The sequence below is a fragment of the Fistularia commersonii genome, chromosome 1, assembly GCF_037954325.1.
Source record: "Fistularia commersonii isolate RoL2024-O1a breed Wild chromosome 1, RoL_Fcom_v1.0, whole genome shotgun sequence".
NCBI classification, from domain to species: Eukaryota; Metazoa; Chordata; class Actinopteri; order Syngnathiformes; family Fistulariidae; genus Fistularia; species Fistularia commersonii.
The window spans coordinates 5,499,635-5,527,560 of NC_141284.1; the positions used below are offsets into that span (position 1 = coordinate 5,499,635).

Genomic DNA, 27,926 nt, shown 5'->3' on the forward strand with positions numbered 1-27,926 from the left:
CGTGAAGGTGACCATCCTTGTATGCTTTGTTGAAAACCACTGCGTGCGCCTGGGGGGGGTTGCATTGGAACGAAGTCTAGAAAAACACCCTGGTGCTATTTAGAAGACTTCCAGGCAAGCCAAAAGCAATCATGTTACTTTGTCCAAAAGCATTATTTCTTATCACTGGAGTCTTCACAGTAACACTGTTCAAGGTGGGTCGGGTTCTCCAGGTCCTGTCTTCCTCCCACAGTCCTAAGACAAGTCGGTAAGTTCATTTAAGACTCCGTATTGTCCACGGGTGTGGATGGCTGGATGTCTCCGTTTGACAGCTGACCCATCCAGGTGAATCCTCTCCTTCAGCCCCACTAACAGCTTGAATTGGTTCCAGGTTGGACTGAATGACTTCCGAACCTGTTAACCAGGCACCTGCTCCGAGACATCAGTCTTAACTACCTCCTGAAGTATTAGTTATATTTTTATTCTCTATTTACATCAGATTTGTTATATAAATATAATACATCATTTTCAGAAAAGCATATCAGAACTTGATCGTGATGTAAGTGAAGGGTCAAATCACGCGCGTCAGATGCCGACTGGAGAAGATCGACCGCGTGCAGGCGAGTGCGCGTTAGCGTCCCTCGAACTGAGTGACGGGCGGGAGGGCGGGGGAGGGGACAGTCTTGTTCTCCCGTCCCGTCCGAATGGCGCCACGGTGAAGTGTACAATATTCAGGATGTAAACAGCTCGTTCCAGTCAGAGTAACTGATATTTTGGAGTAAAACTAAATCATCTGTCCGTTGTGAAGCCGGTCCCACCACGCCCCCCACCCCCTCCAGAGTTCAGAGGTCGGATTCATTAAAACAAACATGATATCAAACTGAAGGCCAGTCTGGTTGATGTGATGTGATGTGACGTGGACACGCTCACACACACGCACGCACGCACACACACACACACACACCCTGTACAGACCCGGCGGGTTGTCCTTGTCCGTGGCCGCGGCGCGGCTGGCGTGAAACGTTCTGGTTCCATCCCGTGCATGGAAACTCGCAGGTGATTGGCTGATGAATCTTAACACTCCTATTAGATCTGCGACGATGGGGAATGGGTAACCTGTGGCTGTATCTCCCGGGCTGCGGCGGCTCAGGCGTTGTTGTTGTTGTTGTTGATGATGATGATGAGCGCGGGGCTAGCCGCCTGCTGGATAATCTCACCAATGGCGTCCTGCAGGGCCGGCTTGGCAAAAACCCGCGGCGTGTTGAGGTTGTAGACGCCGGCCTGGAGGAAGCAGGCCCGCAGGCTCAGGCACAGGACCTCACGCGGCTGCAGCTGCAGCGTGTACTGAGTCTGACCCACCCAGGTGAACGAGGCGTGGGCCTCCGACGACTCGCCACTGGAAGAGGGAACGAACGTAAACCACACTACGTACAGCAATGGGGCTCGGCGACATATAAACATGAAATACACCATAAACCTGTGTTGGATACTGATGAGTAATATGTAGTGTGTGCTAGAACCCCACCAGCTGTCAACCAGTCCTCACCTGCCGCTTTTGTGCCGTAGGTCAATTATGACGTCGACTTGTACCAGTGAACAGTTGGACAGGATCAGGGAGACGGGGACCACGCAGAGGCTGCGGATGAACAGAAGGAGGCAGTTCACCCGGGATTGCTTTGACTTCCGTAATCCGTCTGCGTAGGGTGTGTTCCGGAGCTAGTCTCGGCACACATTTTATTCAACAATTTCCTTCGGGATAAATAAAGTTTTTCTTATTCTTATTTCTCAACTCAACATAACCAGCAGCAGCTGTCAGTCTCACAGGGTTTATTGAGATCATCCTGCCACAGAATTTAGAATTTCCTCCAAAAGGAGGAAAGGCCTCACAAAACCAATACTTCTACCCCCCTTCCCCTCACCTCTCCCGGACAAATGAGTGCGTGTAGGTCTCGGGATAATGCATATTGGTTTTGACCAGCTGAGACAGTTCAGCGGAGGGCACGATGGCCGGGGGAGGCAGCTCCGACTTGAACTTGAAGAGCACCATTTCCTGAGCTTCCTGGAATGACAACGACACACACACACACACACAAAATTAAACAGGGAGACATGGCAACTCATGAAACAGAGGTCATCTATCGTTAGGTTTGTCTAACATTAGCTCTTCTGTTCAGTGGGTGGGCAGTATGTTAAACCCACCTGTCAATCAAAGGGACTGCCCAACCATGCACTCTCCCAAACCTTTTGCAATGATATAATTTAGAACTGTTTTTTTTTTTTTTTTTTTTGAAAGAGAACTGTAGCTTAGCACATAGTTAAAGTTGCGAAGTAATTTTCCAGATCCGGATTAAGCTTAGTCCCGGATTCATCAGAGTTTCAGGCCTCAAATGGTACCTCCTTCGGGGCCAGAGACGAGGCCTCCTTGCCGATGGTCTGCAGGGCTACGTGGAGCTGACCCTCCAGGATCAGCTGCTTGTTGTCCTCCACGACATACGCCTGCACAAACACACGGTTAAACTTCAGCCCTGGCTCATAGCCTCCGGCCAGCTTGCGGCTAGGGCCGGCTCCATCGCGCCTACCTTCCAGATGACGATGATGTTGAGGTCAAGCTCGTTACACCTCTTCACGATGCCGGTGACGTCGGAGGACCTGTCGTCCGCTGGGGCGGAGCCCTGACCCTTGGCGCCCTGGGGCGTCCTGGCCAAAGCCGCATCCGTCTGCTGTGATTCTTGTGGCCGGCGGCAGCGGAAGAAGAAATCCCCGCAGGGTGTTGCCGAACTGATGATCTGGAGAAGAAGACGGTATGCGGGTCGGTCGGGAAGAGAGAGTCGCAAGACACGGCGTCAAGATCGTTTGGTTGGATCTTCAGAGGAGGGAAAAAAAATGGTGTGAAACCTACTCGTTCGTTCCCCAGATTCAGGTCCGCGAAGGTATACTTCCTCAGTGTGTCGGAGGTAGCTGGAATGAATCAGGAGGAGCAAAAAAAAAAAAAAAATCAGGGAAAAGACCGAGCAAGGAGGAACATGTGTGTGTGTTTGCTGCGCTACCTTGGAGGGGTTTGCACCGCGTGGCCCTGAAACACAGCTTGGCTCTTTCTCTGCTGGTGAGCTTGCAGTCTGTGGGTGGGTGGGGGCAGAGGCAGGTTATCCATCCATCCATCCATCCATCTCCACACACAGACAGAAATGAAACAACACACACACACACACCTTTGTCCTTGGCGGGGTTGATGCACTTGTGGAGACGCCAGTGTTGACTGCTGCTGGACACCTGGACGATGTGGAACTCGCGCACGCCAGCTTCACTCTGAAGATCGAAGAGGAGCTCAAATTACGAAATTCATATGGGAGTTGGGTGGGTGCCGGATGCCCAGTCTCTCACCGTGTTGATGTTTTCCACGTCGATGAAGATCAGCGTCCCCCCGCTGTCCTTGTCGTCCAGGCCGTGATGCGGCTCAGCGCTGCTGCGGCAGGCCGACGCCTGCACGCTCAGGGAGCGGCTAGCGCAGATGAACACTGTGTGGCGCAACACCCGGTGGCTTCATGTGGATAGAGGAAGAGACAAAAAGACGAGGGGTGACCACAGTGAAAGAGCCGCGCTGACTGGAGGGTCACGCCACAGGCCGACGCCGAAGAGGAATTCAGAGTACGATTTTCATGTGGAATCCCAGTTTTTGTCACTCGGCTGAGAGGCCTGGTTAAATCTGGACGAATCACCTGGCAATAACGTAGCCACATATACAGACATCCTACCGTTCACCAAGGTCAGGGGTCGGCAACCCGTAACACTCAAAGAGCCATTTGGACCCGGTTTCATCAGAAAAGAAAACACTGGGAGCCGCAATTACTTTTTGAGGTCTAAAATTAAAAAAAAAAAAAAAAAAAGGTACCACTGTATATATTGCTTTTTTATTACCTTTACACTTTGTATAAATAAGTGTGTAGTGTGTTGCTTCTGAAATTCACAAAGTATTACAGAGAAAATTAAATCTTATTTATGTAATGAACTCATTTTGAGCTTTGGGCTTTCAGAGTGTTTAGTGGAGCCTTGACCAGAATTTTAAAAATAAATCGGGAAAAAAAAAATCACTGTGTCAGTAAACAATAAAAAATAAATATTTGCAAAATATCTTCATAAATATCTATTTTATCTGGTTTATGGGACTTCTGCTCCTGAACTTCTGCGCACAGCGTCTGCAAATCGGGACTTTACCGGCTGGCGGGTCTGCCGGCTTCGGCGAGTGTGACGTTATTTTGAGCGGCGAAAAATAATAAATATAATTTTATTTAATATTTCAAGATCACAATAATCTTCCAACTTAGAACTAAAAGTTAAAAAAGGAATTAACACAAATGGAATATACCTCAATCAAATATTTATCATTTATTTTCCCAAGCCACTCGGAGCCGCAGTGTAAAAATGAAAGGGCCGCATGCGGCTCCGGAGCCCCGGGTTGCCGACCCCTGATCTAGGTCATCCCCTCTACTGACACGCTTCAGTATTCCTCCAACATCCCTCCAATCACTGAAGGCCTGTGCCTGCTGCACCCTTAAAAATAAACATCCCACTAATGATATGAGATTCAGAAGCCCTGCTTTTACTTTCCAGAATAAAAAATGAAGATAGATAATTTCACGGAATTTCGAGCTGATTTTTAGGGAAATGTTCATGCAAATCTGAACAGATTTCTGACAGATTTTTTCAGAAAGGAAGAAATACTCGAGCCGGACAAATGTCAGACAAAAAAATTAACAGGATTATTGCCGAACCGTGACTCGATAAGAGGTTTACAGAGCTACTAGCTACTAGCTATTGGCGCCCACCAGCTGTGTATGTTCCCTGGTGTGTTTACCTGATTTGTAGCCCTTTCTCCGCGCTCTCGTAATAAAACAGGAAGTTGATTTCATGGACCCCCTCCTGGTCGGGCCCCCGGAGCCAAAGGGGGAGCTGCGTGGACTCGCCCGGCAGCAACGTGTTGCCCTCTATTGGGATCTCCACCACGCCTGACACCTGGCTGAAGTCCTCCGCCGAGACCAGCACCTCGGACGCCACTGAGCCAGGCACCGCCCCGGGGGGCGTGGCCAGCGTTTTGTAAGCGGAACAGTTTTCCGCCGAGGTGGGGCTGACGGGCGTAAGGGGCGTGGTTGCCTGGCTGCCGAAGGTGAAGAAGTCCGGATGCGTGGATGCCACCCTCAGGCCACGCAGGGCAACGCCGCTGACGTTGCAGAACTCCACGTAGGCCTTCCGGATCTCGCCGCATAGTAGGGCAGTGGGAAACTGCAGGAAGAACACCTGTCGGGTGCGCGCACACACGCAAGCACGACATCTGATTATTCCTGCCTGTCGGCAGATCATAGTTACATATAATATCGTCAGGTGTAGTACTGTAAGTCATGGGTAGTACCTCCATGAGGGGCATCGGCAATGTGATGATCGGCTCAAGGCGCCGATCGGGGCCATGCCGCACTGACATCTTGTCCTCTTTGGTCTGGTTGAGTCGGGGGCCCTGGATCTTCAGGTCCTGTTTGCCGCGAACCATCAAGTCCAGCTTCTGCTGTCCTGTGAAAAGCAGAGCAACGTTTCAAGCGGGGGCCGATCTGTTTTGTACGTCCCCTCACGCGAACGTATGCGGGAACCCTCGGGTCCAGGAAATATGATGGAACAAAACACGCACGAAACGATGGGCATATCGGACGCAAATGTGCATTTACCGTCACCGCTGGGAGCCGTCTCTCCAGACGACGCGGCGGCCAGGTCGTACACCACACCCACCACGTTCAGCTGGCCGGTTCTGTGCGGCAGCAGCCTGAGTCGAGCCTGGGGACACACACCGGATCACATCCAGCTCCACACCACTGAAGGTTGAGCGCGCTGCTGAGGTGCACCTACCGTTTTAGTTTCCTCGAAACCCAGATGGAACTCGGGGATGGTCTCTGTGGTGACGGTGTCAACACTCTGCGTCGCCTGCAACATACAGAGCGCGCTCGGAAAAAAGCTCTCCTCGCTCCGCGCCACCCGGAAACATCAGAAATCGTACCCCCCCCCCCCCCCCCCCGAAAGCGCCTCACCCCTTTCGCCAGGGTCTCCTCGTTGGTGACGACCTCACACTCCGGCTCCTGGGTCGCCTTCACCTGAGACGGAGAGGTGGCGTCGGCGGTGAACCGCCACTGGAGGGACAGGTTGGACAGCACCAGGGGAACCTTCAGGGGGTTCCTGAACACCACCTCAACGATGATGGGCTCTGCCGGCAGAGACAGGGAGAACGCGGTGAACGGGGCGGATCGTTCCAACTGTCTAGACAAGTGTTAATAGCGACTGGCTTCTAAAGTAGAGATTCCCAAATCGTCGGCCGCAAGGTGATTTTCCGAAATCTCCTGTCTGATGATCTGGCCGGCACTTAGTTTGTCCTGCATATTTGACAGACTGAACGGATTCAACACGTCATTGCAAGTTGTGTCATTGAATGATAAAATATGCCGATTCAAAAGGAAAGAGGAGTCTTTGGACTGCGCAAGTCGAGAAGGGCGGGATTGACACGTTTCCTAGGCTGGGGGAGCTCATGGAGGAAAAATGATCCGATCCACCACAACCCACCTTCAAGCCCCCCTGGGACAAATGTTTCCCCGACTCAAAGACTCCGGAAAAATATGACTGGGAAAGATTGCGAGTCACTGTAACGGCCATCCGACATGGTAGACGTCCTAAGACAAATTTCAATTCTAAGGCACTTCCTGACTTCTGGATTTCAGTCATCAGCCATCCAAGGTCACGCTGAACGTACTGATGCTGCTTAGCTCTACATACCAGGGCGAAAAGACACTTTAACGACACTGACATATATAAAAAGTAATAAAAACAGAATGTGAAAGATGATCTCCGAGTGGCCGTATCCAAAACTAAACCCCTGTGCTCCGTGCATATTGCCCATCCATCTCATTAGGTGAGATAAGCCCTGAAGCATAGACAAAATAACAAAATGTAAATTTTCACTGTAGCGATGTTCACATGTTTACGCAGTGCTGCAGTTTATTGCTATTCCTTGGACTGATTGTTATGCTAACATGTAAAATCATATCATGGTTGACAGGGCTGATTTGTTCTTTTGTGCTGTTGTTACGTCCCTAATTGTTTACGCTTATAAGAGTTCGTGAACCCCTGCTTGGAGACCTGTTACCTTCTACCACCGCCAGTGGGTGGCGCAGGTTGTCCGTCTGGCTGTTTAGGTAGCACTGGGTGGGTTGGAACGTCCCTGGGACCATCCCCCTATTGGCTGTGGCCACCAGCTGCTCCTCCAGTCTGCACCACATGGCGGCCAAATCCTGGTCGTACTCCTGGTCCAGGGACACGTGCGTGGCGGCCTGCTTCTCACCTGCGCACATTGGATCGATCAAATTCAAAACAGATGTTTGAACATGCCGGGAGAGGTTGTTCTCATCAGAACTACGAAATTATCTACAACCTGTTAGCGGCCCACATCGATGTGTCGGTCATGTGACATCACCAAAAACCTGACCAATCCGTGATGCTGGGTTCAAATACAAGCTGTGACATCAGGGTGTGTGTGTGTGTGGTTTTGATGTCGACGACACACTGTTTGGTTATTAACCAGATCAGTGGTTCACTAAGTTTTTAAACCAAGATTCACCTCATAAAAAACTTGATTCTCTAAGAATCACCATGATAACCAGTGTAAAATAATTAGGTAGGTAGGCCAAAATAGTCCGTATGCGCAGTTCAATAATGAGTTTTTATTCCTGATTTGTACAATTAATATTATCATCTGTCATTTTAAACATCATGAATCCTACATGGTGCTACATGGTGTAGCATCAACACACAAGGAACCACACTTCTATAAATAAATGCTACATTTATGTATCTATATTGTAAACTGTACGATAGACTGTACATTGGGGGGGTGATTTTGATAATAAAACATCTGACCGACATTTTGATTCCTAGCTGAAGTAAAATACTGAGTGAGTTAGAAAGGAACATGGCACAACTCTGCCCCACAAATAAAAAACAGTGTAACAGATCCCAAAGAACCTGGGCATTCGTCAGTTCTGCGCTGTCAATCCACATGTGTATGTATGTGTGTGTGTGTGTGTATATCCAAAAAAAAAAAAAAAACCTTCTCCACGCTGAGTCGTGCACGCGTGGCATCCGTACCTTCAGCCTGGCGCCGTTCGTGCCCGAAGTAGACCCTGGTGGCCGAGCTGTCAATGCAGGGCAAAGGTAGGTCGGGGAGGCCGGCTTCGTTCCCCCCAAGCACGCTCTGGAGAGAAAGAAACACACACAAACACACACAACTTTTTTTAACCCACTTGACAAAATACAATGCAGGGATTTTACAGAGTTAGGATTATTTTCTTCAATTCGAACAGAAATGCATGGCCTCGATTTTCTGGATGCGGGGTTTTACTGCTCGTACAGAGCCGCTCACCTTGTAGACGTAAAGATACTCTCGGAGAAAGGCCCCCTGCTGCGTGGCGGTCTGCCTGCTGTCGTTGGTTAGAATCTGGCGGAAGGCCGCCACGGCGTTCTCCGGCTGGTGGAGTGTGAAGGACTGGCGGCCGATGGTGAAGTTGATGTGGTCCTCGGCCAGTGTCCAGGAGCGGCCCTGGTACACCTGCATGGCCTGGCAGTAACAGCGCAGCGCGTGCCTCCTCTGTGACGAGGAAAGACGAGGAAACATCAGGAGGAGGAGGTGGAAACCTGGAGGTTTTCTCGTTCAGCCTCAAACATCATCGCTCACCTGTCCCGCTTTGCTGAAACGGTGGCCGGCCAGGATCATGTGGAAGGCAAACTTGCGCAGCATGCGGTTGCGCATGTTGATAAAGCAGTGGGCGGCCTGCTCCAACATGAGGGCGCTGCGCAGGTCCGAGTCCTGGGGGCAAAAATCAATTTTCAAATTTCCACAGTGGATTATTTTCAATTGATTTCTAGGTTTTATTTGTGTTTTTAGCAAACCACTGAGAACAAATGCGTTCCAAGCAACTTGCTTTTTAAGGATTTGTTGTACTACCCACTGTGAGCACAAGGTGGGTCCAACACCATCTCAAACAGATGCAACTCCTATGACTGAAAATTCTACATGGACGTTTTCAAGAGATGACTAAAATAAGGTCAGAGAACAAACAAAAACAGACTACTAAGACTATGTACATGGAAAGTAATCAATGCAGTGATCAAAACCTTGAATAAATTGGTTACTCGTAGCTGTGTATGTTAGATGCAAACTTTTTTTTTCTTGAAAGACTCGTCAGGCGAGCGGAGTGCCTCCTCTGGTCTCCCTCACCTCGCTGGTCATCTTGATGAGGAGGGTTGCTGCCTCGGAGTATTTGCCCTGACTCTTCAGTATCTCGGCACTGAGCAGGGCGCAGCGTTCGGCCAGCACCATGTTCCTGAGGAACGCAGAAGAGGGAGGGGTTAAGACGTCCGGCACATGTCCATGAAAACTCGTGGGCTTCAATCAAGGCCTCGGAACCCCAATGTATAATCCGACCGGTGGCTTCAACGGGACCGACTGAAATGTTTTGCAAGGGGTTAAAGCACATATAATGTGATGATGCCGTACTTGCAAACATCTCTGTAGGTCTGGATCGCCGTCTCCATGTAGTGGGCCGGGTACTGTCTGGGAGCTGCGGCCTGCAGGAAGGCCGCCACCGCTGCCATCTCCTGCAGGTGGAAGGTCGGGACGAATGGAGTGGTCGGGAAAACCAAATGGATGGAGGACAATGAGAGTCGCGCTCAAGGTTTGGTCTTGTTTAAACTTAGATTATGTCCCTTTCTGTGGAAAATAGAACAGAACTGCACGCTCACCAGGGCTCCGGCTGCGTACAGCATGGCCTGGTCTGACAGGAAGTCCTTCTTGGCGGTGTGGTAGCAGCTGTAAGCCAGCTCGTAGTGCTGGACCAGGAAGCACAGGTCGGCCATCTTCCTGATCTGGAGCTCTGGGGCTTCTGGAGGATACCTGGGAGGGCGACCGAGGCCAACAGGTCATGCATTTTGCCCTGCAGTATCAGTGAAAAAAACTACATGCGAGTTGTCCCCGGTGCTTACAGGAGGCCACATGTGCTCTTTGGCTCACTGATGCTCTTCTCCGGAACCTTCCCCCCGCCAAACCACTTCTTGGTCGCGGTGAACAGGGAGCGACTGAGGCCCTTCCTCGAAACCAGCTGCGCACAGAGAAAGGTCGGCTGAGGTCACATGACACGGGGTTGAAAAGGCATTAATCATGGTCCAATCAAGGCAGGACGTTCTGAGGTTTGGTGTGACTTCCAGAGGTTTTTTAAACTTCTTGTCTGAAGCCCAATGTAATACATTACAACTGTAATGCAGGTGACTTGGCGCCCAAGAGTCCGTTTTAGGTGCAGCAACAGTGCCCTCTCCTGCCAATATGAGGAAACCACAGGATGCGTCGACGCATTTGGAGCGTTGTCGTTTCAAAACCGCCCGAAATCCGTGTTCTGCTACCCTTCACCGTGCAACATACAGGTCCGTCGCATCATACGCAGAATGACGCACCTGGTCATTCAGCTGCCTGATGTTCTTCTCTATGTGGGGCAGCAGGCCTCTGAAGGTGAACTCCTGAACGAACTGCCTGATGTGGTCATGGTCGGTCAGGGTCAGGCAGGCGCCGTGGCTCCCCGCGCCCCCCGCCTGACCCTCTGGCTCCCTTCCGGATTTCTTCGGCTCGCTGCTGATAGCGCTGAGGGAGTGTAAGCCCTCCGGTTCCAGCTGGAGAGGGTGGCTGTCGAGGCTGTTCGGCACTCCGTCTTGGCGGAGAAAGTGTAGAAATGAATCCCATACAATCGCAGATTAACACAATTTGTAAATCCTCAACCTACGATTTGATTGCTAACGCACAGAAATATGGTTATCGTTTACTTTAGAGGGAAAGTGTGTGCCACGACACGAGATGAACAGACTTGGAGGGATCGAAGACAATCCAAGGTATCATTTAAGTGAGAGTTAGGGTTTAACATGGACCAGTCAACTGTTAATCTATCGAGCTATCTATCAATCAATCGATCAGTTAGTTGAGGCTATGACTGGTTGTCGAACTGGGATAGCATAGTTTCTTGAGCTGTCTAGTTGACAGACCTTTGTCTGTTAGGTTACCATCTGTGTCAGGCGCGCCCAAGTCGTTCTCCACGCAGGTGGCGTTTGCCGCAGGACCCAGATCATCCAGCAGATCCTGCAACGACGGACTCCGTGTCATAACACCCGGCATGCTTGGCGAACGGGGCAGGAGTGAAACCAAACCAACAAAGAAAGTGACGAATTTGCGGATGTTTTGATTCAAAAGCTGACCTGGCTGTGCAGGTCGTTCCTGTGCAGATACTGACTCCAGGGGTCCGGGATCTGCTCCTGCTCCTTGGCTGACAGGGTGCGAGAGTTCATTTTTAACAGGTAACAGCCCTGAGGGCCGTATCTCTGTTTCATATCCTCGTACACTGTGTCGGCCCTGGGTGGGGATAGCGAGTGAACAATTAGCATAATTTTGAAAAGTAATATATGTATTTACATATACTGCATTTTTTTTTTTTTTCTTTTTGACTTTTTTTTTAATTTTACTATTTATGTTCACATGTTCAAAATTTTGATGCTGCTACCCCATGTGCCCCCCAAATGCCCCTCGGGGACAAATAGTGTTTATGATTCTGATTCTCTTCTAATGACTAAACATGTGGCATCACAGGACTGTTTGAAACAGTAATTCCTTATTTAATGAGAAATTATGTTCTTTCTGATAGGGAAACGGGGGGATGTCTGAATTATCCTTTTCCACTTAAAAAAAAAAAAAAAAACTAAAAATCCACATTGGAATTACCTTGAAATGAGTGAAGCCTTGCCTAAAAACTGATAACCAATTACCTACAATCCCCCCCCCAAAAAAGATCAAGCAATGACCTGAAAGTCAGCATGAAAGATTTGCACAAAACAAAAAAATGTCGAAGAATTTACAGACTATTTAACAAACAAAAACAAAAAAACCCCGAACCCAAAAGACCCCAAAAAGGTCCGCCATAATTACGCCACGACTGGGGCACATACCTCTGTTCGTTGCCCTCGCTCATGTCGTGCAGTAGGACGTAGTATTTGAGCGTGTTGGGGATGAACCACTTGGGGTTGGTGTACTCTCCGCTGTGCTGTATCCGGTGCTGCTCCTGGGAGAGCTTGAGAAACTGCTCCACAGGAACGGCCTCCGTGGAGGACACCACCAGCAGGCCTGGGCGATTCGGTCATCAAGGAAACACTAAAGTACTGGAAAGTTCCATCTTAATAACGCGCAGCCGTCCGGAATAGCTGCGATAATCTGGAAATTCAATACTGGGTAAAAACTAAGCCCTGATAGATTAACCATTTCTGGTCATTGGCCACTGAGGAGCACCAGAAGCGACGCCTTTTCAAAACAGCTAAATCCCATGTAAGATTTTGTTGTTTCTTTTTTTACTTAATTGTGATAATTTAACGATCAACTAAGAAAAAAAAGATTTTGTCAAAAAAATAAAAGAAATGAAACAATGTGCTGCATCCTGTTTCCCATGCCTTTTTGAGAATTTCACAGACCGAAAGATTTTGCTTGTGCAGCAGATCATTAGCTTAGCATGAGCCCTTTACCAAATGTAATTAATCAATCCACTGAACACACTGCTGAGCAGGGAAAATCCACTCCCACTCTGGGATTTTCAGCTCCCAAAAGTGAGCGTTCGGTCCCAGGCGTAACCGGGTGGAATTATTTGAGCCCCCCCAAGAGATCCAATACTGGGTGTTGATTCGAGAAAACAGAAAAAACAATAAAGACAAAATCAAGGGAGAAACTGATGAAGACAGATTTTGTCTTCATCAGTTTCTCCCTTGTTTCTCCTGCCACTGCAATTAGAAGAAGGGGGGGCAATTTATCACCTGGAAAATAACAACCAAGCAGCGAGCAAATTGCGGTCGTGTGCGTGAGATGCCTTGTCTTGTCTTGTCTTTCGCTACACGGTCAAAGTGAAATTAGAGGTGATCGAAATACTGCGGCGTTAAATCGTCTATTTTGGCAGTGAGTGTTGCAGACAACGTGCAGCATTATGTCGTAAAAACCCCATCGTTGACAGGTTTTTTTTCCCCCCACAGAGGGCGTTACAGATACTTCCTAAGAGATTAAAATGGAACCACTGCATGCTGCGTGACTCCCTCCCCTCCTCCTGGCGTTCTCCTAGAAGTGCGAGGAAGGATACAGGCGAGGTAGTGATTGAGGAACTCGTGGTCGGAGGCGGGCATCGACTGCAGGAAGTTCTCCCTGTAGGTCTCAAACCAGGGCGTGGTGGCTAGACATGGAGGAGGACAGCAAACACCAACAGTCAGCAAAGTTGTTCTTCATGATTTACTGATTTGCCCACAAATCATGGAACACCTCGAGTCTTTCAATCCCACTCGCTGCTAAGTGGAGTCACTAGACCAGGGGTCGGCAACCTTTACCACTCAAAGAGCCATTTGGACCCGTTTCCCCACAGTATGGAAAATACCGGGAGCCACATAAACTTTTGAAACTTAAAATGAATTAACACGGCATATAAGGTTTTTTTTTTTTTTTTTTTTTAGGCTGTACACTATGTTTAAATAAAATATGTGTTGCATTTTTTTAAAATCAATGAACAACTGCAGAGAAAACAAAATTGCATTTCTGCACGCGGCAAAACATTTTGAACTCAGAAAAAAGACGTTGGGTTGAAGGTTACTTTTAAGCAAAATACTCAATGTCTATTTGAGTCCTTGTATTTATACAAAAACGAAAAAAGCCAAACTTAAATTATCCACTGCCGGCAAACCAAAAGTTCCATCCTTTTGCTGCATCCTGTCATCCTTTAACAGGTGCATGCAGAAAGAGCAAAAAAAAAAATTTATTTAGATGTTGCATCAAATTTAAAATTACTTCTGATAAATTAACAAAATAAAATACATTTTAATTAAATACTCAATTGTTTTCAAAAGCCACAAGGAGCCGCATCAGAGGGATCAAAGAGCCAGGGGTTGCCAACCCCTGCACAAGACCATCGCTCGCTGTCTGAGCTAAATCATAAGCGAGCGCTCCAAATGAATTTCAAAACAAGCTAAAATGAATGAGTGACTTCCAGGTTGTTCATATTACTGCCATTATTCCCCAAGGGCCTTCAATTGCCAGGCAAATAATAGCTTTTACCTCTAATAGGCCGATCTAGAAAGTTCCCATCCAATAGGAAAGAGGCCTTTAACAGGAGGTTGGTTAGGAGTGAGGAAGTCCATAGAAATGTGCTGTCATGTGGTTTCCCCCCAAACCATGATGGAAATTTATTTAAAAAAAAAAAATTGAAATTGAAAAAAAAAAAAAAACCACAAAGTGCCGGCCACTCAAACAGAAATAATCGGTCATGTGGCATCAGGGGAAATCACCTGGGGAACTAGCACAGATGTTCTACAGTGATTGACAGGGGATGTGATTGTGCTTTCACACAGTTGGGGGGAAGGAGGATCCACCACCGCTTGAGGAGGAAGCAGAGACACCCGGCAGGAAAGTGCAGCTAAGTGGGATCTAGCGGGGGGAAAGGGGGGGAGGAGGAGGTGTCGCAAGAGGACCAGCACCCAGGACCAGAGGCAGATACCTGTGAGGTTCTTGGAGGTGCTGAGTTCCAACAGTGTCTCTCTCCAGGCACTGTACCACGGCGTGCTAGCTTTAAGAGAGTGATCTGACAGGTGGAAGCAGAGAGCCCGCGGCTGGTGTTAGTCGTGTCGCGGTTCTGCACTCAGCACAGGCGCTTAGAGATGAAGGTGGGGTGGTGGCGATAGCAGGGAGCCGTGAAGTGATCAGGTTTTGCAACAGTGATGCCTTATTTTAAAGAGAAATCACACCGTGGAAAAAAGGTCGTCCCGGGTGTGCAACCTAGAACACCCTTAGGAGCGATAACTGAAACTGTTCACGCCGAGCCCCTAATTCTCACTGCCAGGCTACAGCAACCTGTGTCTCGTCTCTCGGTTCTAGTCAGCCACCCTTGTTTTTAAGTGGCCCAAATATGCTGGGTTCAAACAGACAGAGCTATGGACTATTTGCACAGCGTCGCTCCCACTTGGTGGCAAACCCGACCGAAACTTGCGGAGTTAAGAGTCAGTCAGGTCACTCGATAGACAAGATTAGAATGTGTGCGGTAGCTAGTACCCTTAGAAGGTTCACAGTCTGATTCACACAATTGACTTAAGTTGTTGTCTGCCTAGAATCTCTCCAGGCATTTTCTCCCCCTATTGACACTAAATTTACCGTAGGTGTGAATGAGAGAGCGAATGATTTGGGTGTTCCTCTCTTTGGCCCTGTGATTGACAGGTGACCCCCATCTGGGTTAAACCCCACCTCTCTCTCGAACACCAGCGGAGATGGGCCCTGGCGCCCCAATGAATAAATGAATGGATTACATGTTAAGTTAACTGGGGATTCTTTACCTACTTTTGAGGTTGTTTCACAGTAGCAGAGCAACAGGGGGAGGAAGAGAAGCAACAGGATGTGAGGACAAACAACCAGCCTCTCCGCTGTTGAGGGGTATCCCCTTTCCGCTGAGATTTAAGGGCAGTGACAGATTATAAGATGGCTCTTATTCCCAAAGTTTTCCCAAAGTGGGTGAAGGGTAGAAAAAAAAAAAATGCGCACGGGAAATCAATAAAGTGATTAAATGGCGTATTATAACAGTACAACATTCACCAATCAGTCTGGATTTTGCATCTAATAAATCAAGGAGTCAGACGGTAGCACCAAGAGACATGTCATTCCTGTGTCATGAACACACACACAAACACTCCTCCAAGCGTTAAATGTCAGGTTATTAATAAAATCAGCCTTTTAAAAACTACATTTGTCCAAATGGGTTCCAAAAGGTGAATCCCGCCGAAGTGTGGCCAAGTGCCGGGCCAATGCGTGCCCCCAGAGGTCCTCACCGTTGAAGTGGAGCTCGTACTCTCCCGCCGAGATGGTACTGGCCACGGCGCCCTCCTGCGGCTGGCAGGACAGCACCACCTCATTGAGCAGTTTGCGCTGGGCGGGGCTCAGGGCGACCGTCGCCGGGCTGGGGTTCGTCACGATGTTGTTGATGCAAATGCGCAGGTTCTTCACTGCTTGCATCTGGTTGCTGGGGTCTCGGATGTGACCTGGAGGACGAGACCACGGGATGCTGTCATTTTTGAAAAGAATGACTTGGAGTTGCACTGATTCATGACCAGTGCCTCACATAGGTTTTCTGTAAACAAACATCACTTCCTTCCTGTGATCAAGAAGAACTGTGTGTATGTAATCATCACAGATAAAGATGTCACTGCTACAAACTGCGATCGATCGTTTTTATCCAGGATGAATGCTCTTAAATAGAGGTTTAACCATTTTCCATGACATTTGTTTATTTTAAATGTATGTTTTTCAACACTTTGTAAGTACATACACTTAGTACTTTCACACACTTAAAACATAGCTGATACCAGAGATGATTGATTGGGCTCCCCTTTCTTCACCAGTGACTCAAGGCATTGTCATTTTTTTAATCTATTTTTTTTTTTATAAATCATACAGATATAAACTGGGGACGCCATTTCGAAATTTCCAGCGTTTTGGGGCATGGCATTTAAGACCCCGGCAGGCCTACATGAAAATTATGCTCCAAAAGAACTATGATGAAAAGTGCTCGCACCCAGATTGAGATCTGTGTGAATTATTTAGAAAAGCCGGTGACTTCGGCCACAATCACTGAAGCATCATAACTATATTCAGGCAAGAGAGTTTAAACTGTTTGGAAGATGATCTGATTAGACCACACTCTGATTTTAGATGAGTGTTCTAAAGGAAAATAAAAAGGGATCATCCACATCACACATAGTCGGAAATAGAAGGCAGCCAGCTGAACACGCTGTTGTCTTGGCAACTGGGGACCTGACCCATCTGCCGGACACACGTCGGCACTCTTCAGACATCCTCGAATTTGCGTCTTTTTGTCGTAATTCTCTTACATCTACTGAAGTACAATACTTTAATTCCCCCTTTTCTTTTTACCAGATGAATCGTAACACCTGCTCAATCACTATTTCGTGACCACAGATTCATGTGACTAAATCGAAAGATATATATAAGCGACAATGGTTGCGTTATGCGATCAGCGCCGGCGTTGCTTCAAGTCAGTGATTTCGGGAGGGGGGGGGGACACACCAGGAGGCAAAAAGTTGTTTTCTAATTTAATCGCCTCGAGAAAAAAACAATAAACAAAAAAAACAACATCAAGCAGTGAGGCGAAACAGGCGTCGAAGCTCGACAGCGAGCCAAACCTTGAAGCCCGCAGAGAAAAGATGGTTCAGCTTCACCCTCTCTGAAATGCCCCGGCAGCTTTACCTTTCAGCAAAACCACTAAGGTCGGGCAACCCTTAATTTGTTTTTTTTTTTTTAATCTAAAATCCACATTTAAATTGCATTGGGATTGAGATATTATGCAACCAATCAACTTACAGTTATCATTTCCAGCTTATTCTTTTGCACCATCCAAGATTTGAGCCAACTTTTTTTGTTACTTGCACCCTGAATAGCATCTGCAGGCACAAACAATATCCACATTTTCACCCTGACCTCACGCCAATGGCGCCGTATGGTACTCTCATATAAACTATTATGCTGTAACGGCATGGATCCCAAATCTGACCTGCCTAATTCGGACAGGCGCTTCTAATTTAAATAAACCTGCAGCACCCTAATCCACCTTGTTGTATATTCACCAGTGGGAGTGGAGGCCTTTGGAAGGATTTAAGATTTTTCTGGAAAGTTCTGAAAAGGAGGGGCTTTGTTTTGTTCATCAGGGATCAGTGTGATATCAAAATATTGAAAATGTCCCATGACTTTGCTGCCAATATGTAAACAACCTGTTTCCTATACCTCGTCTAAGCACTGGGGTTAACCTGATTATCAATTACAGAGGTCAGCACCTAGGTCTTATTTATTTATTACACAGTGATAATACAATCGTTAGGATGGCAAGGTGTCACCATATCTGTCTGAAGCCAGACTCGGTGGGTTTCAAAGTGCACAGTATCCAGATTACAATTTAACTCGCTTCTTGTCATCAATTCTGTGGCGCCAAATGTCACACTTGTGGAAAGAGGAAGTGACTGTTTTGGGTCGGACCTTGTTCGATACCTCGGCTGTTCCCTGAGCCCCGCGTATTACAGTCCGGTTAATCCGAGATTATCCGGTAGGTAGGACAAGGGCGGGGCTGACGTGCCGGGACTGAAAGTTTGCCGTGGAATCGCTCCACGGCAGCGGGAGACTCGCCCCTGCGGACTTTATTGCCCACTTGTCAACACTCAGCTGCTTAGTCACAACCCAGTCTGCTAGCCGAGTCTGTTAGCATCGAGCTAATGTCAAACGGAGCCCAGCCCCGAGGCATCGGCCGGCCGCCCCGGCCCCACCGGGCCGAGCCCCACCGGCTGCGGCTTCCCCGCGAGAGGTTCGGCCGTCAAGACCAGCCGGTCACGTACTCACCTTCGGACTTTAGCCGACAGAAAGGCCGCAGCAGCTCAGCGAAATTCAGGTTGTTCTTGCGAGTCGCCCTCTCCGCTTCTTCGCTACACAAGACAGCCACCATCGGGACGAAGGAGTCCTGGACGAACTCCTGCACGGACTGGGCGCACTGGGCCATGGCGAACCGGCCTCAGAAGCTGCTGGGACACCGAACGAGATCGACCGCGCCGTACTTTCCGGTAAAGCCCGGCTGTTACATCGCTGGGGATGAGTCCCGTTCTAGCAGCAGATGACGGCCATATTGAATTCGCCAACCTACTTCCGGTGTGAGTGAGAGGGTCAGGTGACGCGTGACACCGGAGACACACTGAGGCCGGACCGGGATTTGGTGTGGGGAAATAAGCAAACCAATAAATGTAGACAAATAATTGAATAAATATAGATAAATAAGTTAATAATCAAATACAAAAAAGTAAATCAATACATATAAATAAGTAAAGAAATATATAAATTAATAAAAAAAACTAATTAATAAATAAATATAAATTTATAAGTAAACAAATAAATAAATAATTAAATAGATATCAATAAATAAGTAAACAAATAAATAAATAAATAAATAAATAAATACATATAAATAAATATGAATAAGCAAATAAATAAGTAAATAATTGAATATAAATAAATAACTAAATAAATACATGTTAATAAGGAAATCAATAAGTCTAAATGAATAAGCAAATAGATAATTTCAATTAAAATTGAGCATGTTAGGAGCCCAGTCCTTGACGATCAAGGTGACAGAACATCATATAATAGATCTGAAACACACAGAGTCACACTCTCTCTCTCTCACACACACACACACACATACACACACACACACACACACACACACACACAAGCTCTCTCTCTCTCTCTCTCTCTCTCTCTCACACACACACACACTTAAACACAAACACTCACACAAACCTCTATACTGCGTGATATTGGCAATGTGAGGTTTTTGGGGAGGTCTTTGTTTTTCACATTCATAAATGAGTTTCATGACCCTCATGTGTATCTGGGTTGAGGGACATTTATTAAGAATTTTAATTTGAAAAGTTTCAGGTGAGAAAGTCCTGAATTGACATCGAGAATGTTGTCAAAGTTCTGACAAATGTCAGGAAAGTTGTTCGTCAGAATTACAATTGATGTAGACACAATAGGTTTCAACGTGGAAAGTCAAAAAATAAATCCCAATCCTGGGCACATTTTGACAAAAAGTTCAGAAATCTGAGTTCATGTTGAATGACATATGAGCTTTCTATAAAAATTTATCACAGGAAAAAAAGGCAGAACTCAGTTTTCGGAAACAATTTTTCTTTCAAAGACTTTTCGGGGGGGATTAATTATTCAAAGGCATCCTTATGAGAACTTTGACTGCGCCAAGCAAGGAGGCAGGAGAAGAAAAGAAATCCTACAGCACTGTGAGATTTCTTAAGTAAGGGTAAATATATGACTGACACATAAATCATAGGGATGCATAACAAAGCTATTTGCATAAAAAAATTATGGATAAAAAAAATAAAGTATGAAGTACACTGGCAATGACACTGGACTTGGAAGGGCATTATCTGAACCCGAATAGTGTTTTGTTATTGGATTTCTGTGCTCATCACAGCTTGTCCATAACAAACACCATGTTCAGGCATAAAGGTGTCCATATGTGCACTTGGCACCAACACACCTTAGGCCACAGTTCCTTGATCGACCTTGTGGTCTTGTCGTCGGACTTGCGGCCACATGTCCTGGACACTTGGGTGAAGAGAAGGGAGGGGCTGTCAACTGATCACCACCTGGTGGTGAGCTGGCTCCGATGATGGGTAAGGATGCCGGTCAGACCTGGCAGACCCAAACGTAATGTGAGGGTCCGCCGGGAAAGTCTAGCAGGGTCCCCTATTAGAAGGAGTTTCAACTCCCAATTCCAGTAGAACTGCAATCACGTCCCGAGGGAGGCGGAGGACATAGAGTCCGAATGGGTCAAGTTCTGTGCTTCCGTTGTCGAGGTGGCAGAGCGGAGCTCCGGCACCTGTTGGGGTGGCGACTCTCGAACCCACTGATGGACTCCAGCGTCGAGGAGATTGTGCTCCATCTACACTATGTACAGTGGGAGCAGGGCGTTGCTGATCTCAACGTGAGACGTTGCAGATTGGTGGTAGGAATACTTCCGAGACCTCCTCAACCCCACTGAAATGCCTTCCAATGAGGAAGCAGATGCGGGAGACTCACCTATTTCTGGAGCTGAAGTTGCTGAAGCAGTCAAAAAGCTCTGCAGTAGCCAGGCCCCAGGCTGGATGAGGTCTGCCCTGGGTTCCTCAAGGCTCTGGATGCTGTAGGTCTGTGCTGGCTGATACGCCTCTGCCGCATTGCATGGATGTCGGGGACAGTGCCGCTGGACTGGCAGACCGGGGTGATGATCCCCCTTTTTAAAAAGGGAGATTGGAGGGTGTGGTCCTGCTCTAGGGGCATCACACTCCTCAGCCTACCAGCAGGAGTCAGATGAGGTAGTTCAGGCATCAGGTCAGGATGCCTCTTGGACGCCTCCCAGGGGAGATATTCTGGAGGAGACCACGGGGAAGACCCAGGACACGCTGGAGAGACTATGTCTCCAGGCTGGCCTTGGAACACCTCGGGGTCCCCCTAGAGGAGCTGGACCATGTGGCAGCGGAGAGGGAGGTCTGAGCCTCACTGCTACAGCTACTGCCCCCGCGACCCGACTCCGGATGAGCGAGGGAAGATGGATGGATGGAAATAAGCAAACCCAGACAGACCACTTACAAAAGATACTTAAACTTGTTTTTGTAAGATTTTAATAATACCTGGACATGGTTAGAAATGTAATCAACATTATGAAGAGTTCAATAATGGCAGAAGTCCTTGGGGGGGGGGGAAAAAAAAAAGAAAAAGAAAATTTATGTTTCGTTTTATGATTAAATATTGATGAAGGTCTGGGTGAGGTGGGGGGGGGCTGGCACTTCAGTCTTCCTTAGAGGCAACCGCACACATACATGCCAAAGGTAATAATTTCCTTGACTTTCAGCGCTGTTTGTTAAAACTATAGCCATTTGGCTCGTCCGGGAAACAACTTTCTAATGACGCATGGACATTATAAAAGAAATTCATGTCTGCTGGAAAAATATAAAAATAATACAAATTTCATGGTTACAGCTCCCAGTTGATCATCTGACCTGTGTTTTGTGTGTTCGCGGCTGTAGCAGAGACCGATGTAACTGATTTGGCGACATTCATGTGTCACTGTATATATCTATTATGCAGAATTACAAAACACTGAATCTTGACTTTTGACTTGTTGGGACACAGACACCCTGAACACAGAGTCAATCAATGTCAGATTGTTCTTTGTAAACACCGGTAAATGTCTCTCGTCTGATGGGTGTCAAGTCACACACCAGCATCAAGAAACTCCATCCTGGTCACATAGGCACATGCTAACTCCATCTGCAATATCAACATCACTTGATGTTGCGTAGGATGCGGCGAGCGTGGCTGGTCTTCATGGCGTCCAGAGCGGCTTCCAGTGTGGAGACCAGGTGCAGGAGGGTGCGGAGGTCTGCCTGTAAGACCCTGCTAGTGCGTTCGGGTCCTGCATCGCCATTGCTTGTAAGGAGAAGCCGCATCGTCAGCATGGGGATAACTTGATGATGTAAAGAGCGGCTTGCCAGCTGGGAGGGAGGGGCCATGGGAAAGAAGTCACATGGAGAGAAAAAGAACTGTTAAAACTATGAATATGCATAAAAGCAGCCAAGATGTACTTGGGGATAACTTTTTTTTTTTTTTTAGCTGCTTTTTTTAGCTGCTAGTCGTACAGTTTCTAAAATTCATCAGCCAGGGGTAACAATATTCGGAGGCATGAGGAACAACTCATCAATCACAAGCCTATGACACCCTATTTTCAAGCAAGATTATCTTTTTTTTAAGGAAAATGTGATAATTGTTAGGCAATCTGACTGGATGACTGAAAGAGAGTGAGTGATTGACTGCCTACTGTGCACGATTCACTTTGAACAACAGAGAGCGGCGGCATGTTATCAGGTAACATGTTTATAAACACACAAACACACGGAAAAAGAACGTCTCGTTGCCAATGAGGACAGATCAAGCTTATCAGAGTTAAAAAAAAAGTAATCCAGAAAGCTTGATATCAAGGGCGATATGATGGTTTAGAGTTCAACGCTGTCGCCGTAGCATCAGAAGGTTCCCAGTTCATATTTGTTGGTGGATTGGGTTCAATTGATCAATGCTGCAGCGACTGAGATTTTTTTATACATGGAGTTATACACACAACCTTTCCCATAATTCATATAAGTACTTCAAGTGACAGAGCTCAGCACACATCCATTTTGCATTCATGACACAGTCCTTTCTTTTTTTACGCAAGTATATAAACCTGGAAAGCACACACACCTGTACATCTAGTCTCCATTCAATGTTGTGATAGGCGGGCAGGTTGGAGGGCAGCAGGCTCAGGATACTGCGGATCTCACGCTGGTGTTGCAGGTATGTCTGCACGGTGACAAACACTCTTAGGACCGGTCAGGAGGGGAAGAGATCTGGTTCGAATTCTGGTCGGAATATGGCACTCTGTCACTGCATTGGCAAAACAACTCACCTGTAACAGGATCTGGTTCAGCTCTTCACCGAACTCAAGAACCAGGAGCGAGTCCAAGAAATCCTGTTCAGAAATCTACAAGCACACACACAAATGACACAAGATTATGGGTTATTTATGTAGGGTTTTTGTTACCATTCGAAAACTATATTAATAAACACTGTAAATGTCTTCTTAACGCTTCAGTAAATCATTCAAATGTTCCAAATCATACAAATGGTCCTCACTTAACGCCGTACTCTGTTAACGACGACTCAAGAGTTACGACAGGCTTTGCGATAAAATTAAAATACCCGCGGAATGCGCAGGCAGCGGAGTTGTGAGTGAGTATGTATTGTACGCGCTTACCCACGCTTATAATTGGCCTATATTCATGCAAATATAAACAAAGGGAAAAAAGGTAACTAGCACGATACAAATGGCCGATGTGTATGGAAATACTGTACCATAGTACGGGAGAAACGGTGTAGTGACAAACTCGCTTCACAATAGACCCCTTGGAACATAACCCCGTAGAACCCCGAAGATTAAAATATTATAATGTAGAAATATTTACCTGCCTTTACCAATTTTACTTTCCTTTTTTCCACCATATCCCGCTCACTGTTAGGGTAATTTCAAGTTGACTTTAGTGGATTCATTCTGAACATTTTACAAATTTTCTTGCAAATACTAATAGTAATTCATTACCGTTTTACTGCAAACTTTTCGGCTCCGTCCTACTTGTTTATAGGTAATTACTTGCCAATTCTCAGGGGAAATTACAGGTCAATTTTAAGTTAATTAAGTTTTTTTTTTCATATTATTCCATGTTGCGATACATAACTTCTGAACTGGAAGAAGAATTATTCTTGGTATTCAAAACTGACCATGAATTACCAAAAATTATAGAAAACTGGAGTGTGTGTGTGTATATATATATATATATATGAGTCACCATGTGCTTGGAACACTCGGTCATCAGGTACATCAGGCCTTCCACACCATGCTGCACCATTTCCACAGGAACACATAGCTTCCCTGTAAGCAGCAATGGATTATTTGCTTTGTAATCGATAAAAGGTGTCAAGTGTTTCGATCACTTGCTCAGTCCTGTTCAAGAATGTCACTTTAAAAGACTTCCTAAGTCTAAGTGCTGTGACAATGTAATAGTCTGGCACTCTAGAAGAAATTTTAAGCGCCAATGGGTCACCTTCCCGTCCTCTTCCTCTCTGCCTTACCAGGTTAATTCCTACTAGTCTGACCCTGAATTTTAATGACTAACAATCTGCCATCATGTCATGCAGTTATTTTGTGTTGCAGTGGCTTGTCGTAGCGGGGGTGTATTTGGTGGTATTGGTCGTGGGGAGGTCTGTCTTACTTGCTGCCCCCTCATAAATCTTAGGGCTGGTTCCTTTCCGCAGGAACTCCAAGGCGATGCGACCGAATTCTCCAACCACTGGAAATAAAACACACAAATAAGACCAGTCTTTTCAATATATCCTCACGTGACATCTATCTTTCAGATACACGTCATTATCAGAGAATAAAATGTACAAGTCAATATTCCATATGTAAAATATCATATAGTCTTCTTAAGTAACTGATACCAGCTGGGATAATTAGTTTATCAATTCATTCATTCATTATCCATAACATTGCACGGTGGGATCACGGGAGGACCGGAGTCCCAGCTGGCCTTGGGCTGAGTGGAGGGGTTTAACCTGTATGGGTCACCTGTCAATCAGTGCGAGACTTCCGACCATTCACTTTGTCATTCACACCTATTGACTGTTTTTGGACCGTGGGAGGGAGACAGGGAACCTGGAGAGAACCCAGTTAGGGAGAACATACCCTGAGAGAACCCACTGGAATCGAACCATGTGACTTCGGTAATACTCTCTTACTGGTCCGTCTTGCCCGATGATGACAATCCTGCCTCTGCTACTTGTGTCTTACTGTAGCTGTAGAATCCAATCCTTGATCCACACTGTCTGCCCCAGTCAGAGCAGGTGAATCCACAGGCTGGGGTTGTAGATAGAGTGCTGGCTTCATGTCTCCTTGCGGGTTTCTTCATCCATCTATCAGTTCGGTCTTCTTCGAGTTTGCACACCTTGTTGGCAGAGCCTCCTCCAGTTGGGTTGACTTCAGGCTGCACTTCTTCGGTTGGTCTTTGTATCGCCTTTTCTGGCCACCAGCAGAGCGGCGGCCAAGGTGTAGTTGGTCATAGAGAACTTTGCGTGGGAGGCAATCTTTGGGTATCCTGATGACATGGCCAACCCAGTGGAGCTGGTGCTGGTTGACTGTGGCCTCGATACTGACCCAGTTGGTCTTGCGGAGTATCTCCTTGTGGGGGGCGCGGTCACTCCAGGATGCACTGTAGGCATCTGATGTGGAAGGCCTCGTGCGTACAGTGTCCATGTTTGACACGTGGAGAGGAGTGTTGTTAGAACTACTGCCTGGTAAAGAGATGCTTAGTGTGGAGGTGTTTATTCTGAAAGACCCTTTGCCTGAGTCGCCCAAAAGAAGATGATACCTGACTGATCCGTCGCTGGAGAGGAAGCTGTCGAGGTATTTAAAAGATTCTGTAATTGCAAGGGGCTGGTCTGAGAGGTTAGTGGGTGAGGTGGGGGAGTAGCCTTCCACTGGCACAGTATCTCGGTCTTTGCTACATTTACAGAGACCCAGTCTTCCATCGGCACTTGCAACAGCTGTGAGAACAGCTTGAAGTCCATCATAATCCCACTGTCCTTCTTGATTTCATGTAGCAGCAGCGTCACAGATAGCAGGAAGATATTAAAAAGTACTGAAGCAAGGATACATCCCTGACACACACCAGTACAGACCCTAAAAGGGTCAGATTCCTGGCCTCCAGAAGTGACACGTGCCATCACTCAAGTGTGGAACTGTCAGAGGAGTGTAACAAATTTTCTTGTGCAGCCAAATTTCAGGAGGACACTCCATAGGAGCTCCCTGTTGACAGTGTTGAAAACCTTTGTGAGGTCAATGAACGCCATGAAGAGGTCCTGTTTTTTTTCTCTGCACTTCTCCTGAAGTTGCCTTGCTGTAAAGACCATGTACACAGTGCTTCTGAATCCAGACTGTGATTCGAGCAGCTGCTCCTAGATGTTATCCACCAGTCTGCAACATGACTTTGCCGGCAACCAGAGGTAGTGAAATGCCACGGCTGTTGCCACAGATGGACTTATCTCCTTTTTCTTTGTAGATGGTGATGATGGTTGCGTCCCTCCACTGTTGAGGAACTGTTTCTTGCTGCCAGATGTCTGCAATAAAGAGGAAACCTCCATATTTGAAGATCTCTGCAGAGGCCTTGTTGTTCTTCAGCAATCTTATTGCACATCCAACCTCCTCAAAGGTTGGTGGGAGATCGAGGTCTTTAATAGTGGGGTGATCAGGTAACTCATCCAACAGGGAGGGGTCTGTTGAGGAGAGCCGGTTCAGGAGGGCTTCAAAGGGTTCTTCTCATCTGTTGATGATGATGAGCTTCTGGTCTTTGAGAAGGGTTGTACCATCAGAAGCCTTCAAGGCAGAGACTGAGCAATTTCTTGGGCCATAGATATTTTTCACAGCATCATAAAAGCTGTGCATATCTTTGTTATTGGCATTGTATCTCATTAGCCTTGGACATCCACCACTTACTCTGCAAGGCACGCAGTTTTGACTGCAGCTCTCTCCAACATGTCTAAAGTATGGATCACCTGACAATCTCTGCGAGACATCCAACCATTCACTCTGTCATTCACACCTATTGATTGTTTTTGGGGTGTGGGAGGGAGTCGGGGGAACCAGGAAAGAACCCAGACAGGGAGAGCACACACTAAGAGACTCACTAGAAAGTAACAATGTGACTTCTGTGAAACTGACCACACATGACTGTCAGTAACTGCTCCTTCGTCGTGCTATTAGCCAAATATTCTCCTTCCCTCAGCTATCTGGATCGGAAATGACGTATGTCGGCTCGGCTCGCTTGATATGAAGACTTATTTCTTTAAAGTTCCCGTAACTGGTTTTTGGTTGTGTTATTTGTGTCAATATTGCAATATTTCCCCAGAAAAAAAGCATAGTTGTCCTTTTCTGTACAGTGAAGCGACAGAGCTTCACCCCCCGAGTCGAGGTTCGTCGGTCGTTACCGACTACGTTGCCGACAACCGCGTTTACCTGCTCCGTCGACTTTGGGCAAAAATGACAGGTGTTCTTTATGGTCCTCCGACAAAACAAGCAGCATCTTGAGCGGGGGTGGAGGATTTCACAATGTGAGTAATAAACGGCTAAAAAAAACCAAACAAAACAAAAAAAAAATCACCCCGGAAGCAGAGGTGATCCGTTTTGCTCGCCCCGCCCACACGCTCTTCTTCGGCGTATTTCTCCCACCGCTGGTTTCTTACGGGCTTTGTCGCCCCCTGCTGGAGAGATGGCGAATTACAACATGCGTTGTCGTAGGCCCGCAAGGTTTCCCGCAAACCTCTTTCCGCGTCCTTGCGGATTAATAGTTACAACAGTTAGGTTATTTCTACCTACCACCTGTCAGACTAATGTTTTCTTTTCCCTGCTTTTCTATGCGTCTGGAAACTTTATTGTGTCCAATGAGCTGTTTCCAGATTCATATTCAAACACTTGAAAATGTTCAAGTAAAAATCCAGGCGATTCATAGATAAGATTTATGAATTACAGTAATTGTTGGCACAGGCTGTTTGCACAACAGACTGACTGAGCTGGAACAGTGGAGTCAGTGCAGGAGGGGATATATCTGCTGATGTGCTTGGTAAGCCC

At 47.0% G+C, this 27,926-nt stretch overlaps 2 protein-coding genes across 4 annotated transcripts; both read right to left on the reverse strand.

Moving 5' to 3' along the window:
* Nucleotides 1-439: 439 nt before the first annotated feature.
* On the reverse strand, nucleotides 440-18,812 carry trappc8 (trafficking protein particle complex subunit 8). 3 transcript variants are annotated; one of them, XM_086145705.1, is made up of 30 exons: nucleotides 18,506-18,812; nucleotides 15,931-16,140; nucleotides 14,613-14,696; nucleotides 13,212-13,301; nucleotides 12,043-12,217; nucleotides 11,299-11,452; nucleotides 11,089-11,182; nucleotides 10,510-10,760; nucleotides 10,045-10,160; nucleotides 9,805-9,955; nucleotides 9,560-9,660; nucleotides 9,281-9,386; nucleotides 8,738-8,869; nucleotides 8,426-8,650; nucleotides 8,152-8,257; nucleotides 7,154-7,348; nucleotides 6,048-6,220; nucleotides 5,869-5,943; nucleotides 5,691-5,796; nucleotides 5,384-5,538; nucleotides 4,832-5,271; nucleotides 3,361-3,517; nucleotides 3,189-3,285; nucleotides 3,027-3,095; nucleotides 2,879-2,937; nucleotides 2,559-2,765; nucleotides 2,374-2,475; nucleotides 1,899-2,038; nucleotides 1,526-1,615; nucleotides 440-1,375 (listed from the first exon to the last, which is right to left on the reverse strand). In XM_086145705.1, the coding sequence occupies exons 1-30, from the start codon at nucleotides 18,660-18,662 to the stop codon at nucleotides 1,126-1,128; spliced, it is 4,467 nt and encodes a 1,488-aa protein (XP_086001831.1). In that variant the 5' UTR covers nucleotides 18,663-18,812; the 3' UTR covers nucleotides 440-1,125. The 3 variants fall into 3 exon arrangements, with proteins under 3 accessions (XP_086001831.1, XP_086001839.1, XP_086001846.1); XM_086145713.1 differs by having other exon boundaries at nucleotides 11,107-11,182; nucleotides 18,506-18,793; XM_086145720.1 differs by lacking the exon at nucleotides 14,613-14,696 and having other exon boundaries at nucleotides 18,506-18,803.
* Nucleotides 18,813-21,319: 2,507 nt separating this feature from the next.
* On the reverse strand, nucleotides 21,320-27,503 carry commd2 (COMM domain containing 2). The gene is made up of 6 exons (XM_086145773.1): nucleotides 27,315-27,503; nucleotides 24,517-24,594; nucleotides 24,094-24,176; nucleotides 23,157-23,231; nucleotides 22,952-23,050; nucleotides 21,320-22,209 (listed from the first exon to the last, which is right to left on the reverse strand). Exons 1-6 carry the CDS (start codon nucleotides 27,379-27,381, stop codon nucleotides 22,000-22,002), a joined length of 612 nt encoding a protein of 203 aa, XP_086001899.1. The 5' UTR covers nucleotides 27,382-27,503; the 3' UTR covers nucleotides 21,320-21,999.
* Between the last annotated feature and the right edge of the window lie 423 nt (nucleotides 27,504-27,926).

What these genes read in the sequence shown, in the direction of transcription:
- trappc8 (XM_086145705.1), bottom strand. Translation starts at nt 18,662, where the DNA reads ATGGCCCAGTGCGCCCAGTCCGTGCAGGAGTTCGTCCAGGACTCCTTC. An exon ending in AGCGAGGGCAACGAACAGAG is followed by an intron (nt 11,453 to 12,042) that starts GTATGTGCCCCA and finishes ATCCCCACCCAG; the next exon opens with GGCCGACACAGTGTACGAGG. An exon ending in GCGGTGCAAACCCCTCCAAG is followed by an intron (nt 2,938 to 3,026) that starts GTAGCGCAGCAA and finishes GATTCATTCCAG; the next exon opens with CTACCTCCGACACACTGAGG.
- commd2 (XM_086145773.1), bottom strand. Translation starts at nt 27,381, where the DNA reads ATGCTGCTTGTTTTGTCGGAGGACCATAAAGAACACCTGTCATTTTTG. An exon ending in TGAACCAGATCCTGTTACAG is followed by an intron (nt 23,051 to 23,156) that starts GTGAGTTGTTTT and finishes GTCACCGTGCAG; the next exon opens with ACATACCTGCAACACCAGCG. An exon ending in AATGGAGACTAGATGTACAG is followed by an intron (nt 22,210 to 22,951) that starts GTGTGTGTGCTT and finishes CCTCCCTCCCAG; the next exon opens with CTGGCAAGCCGCTCTTTACA.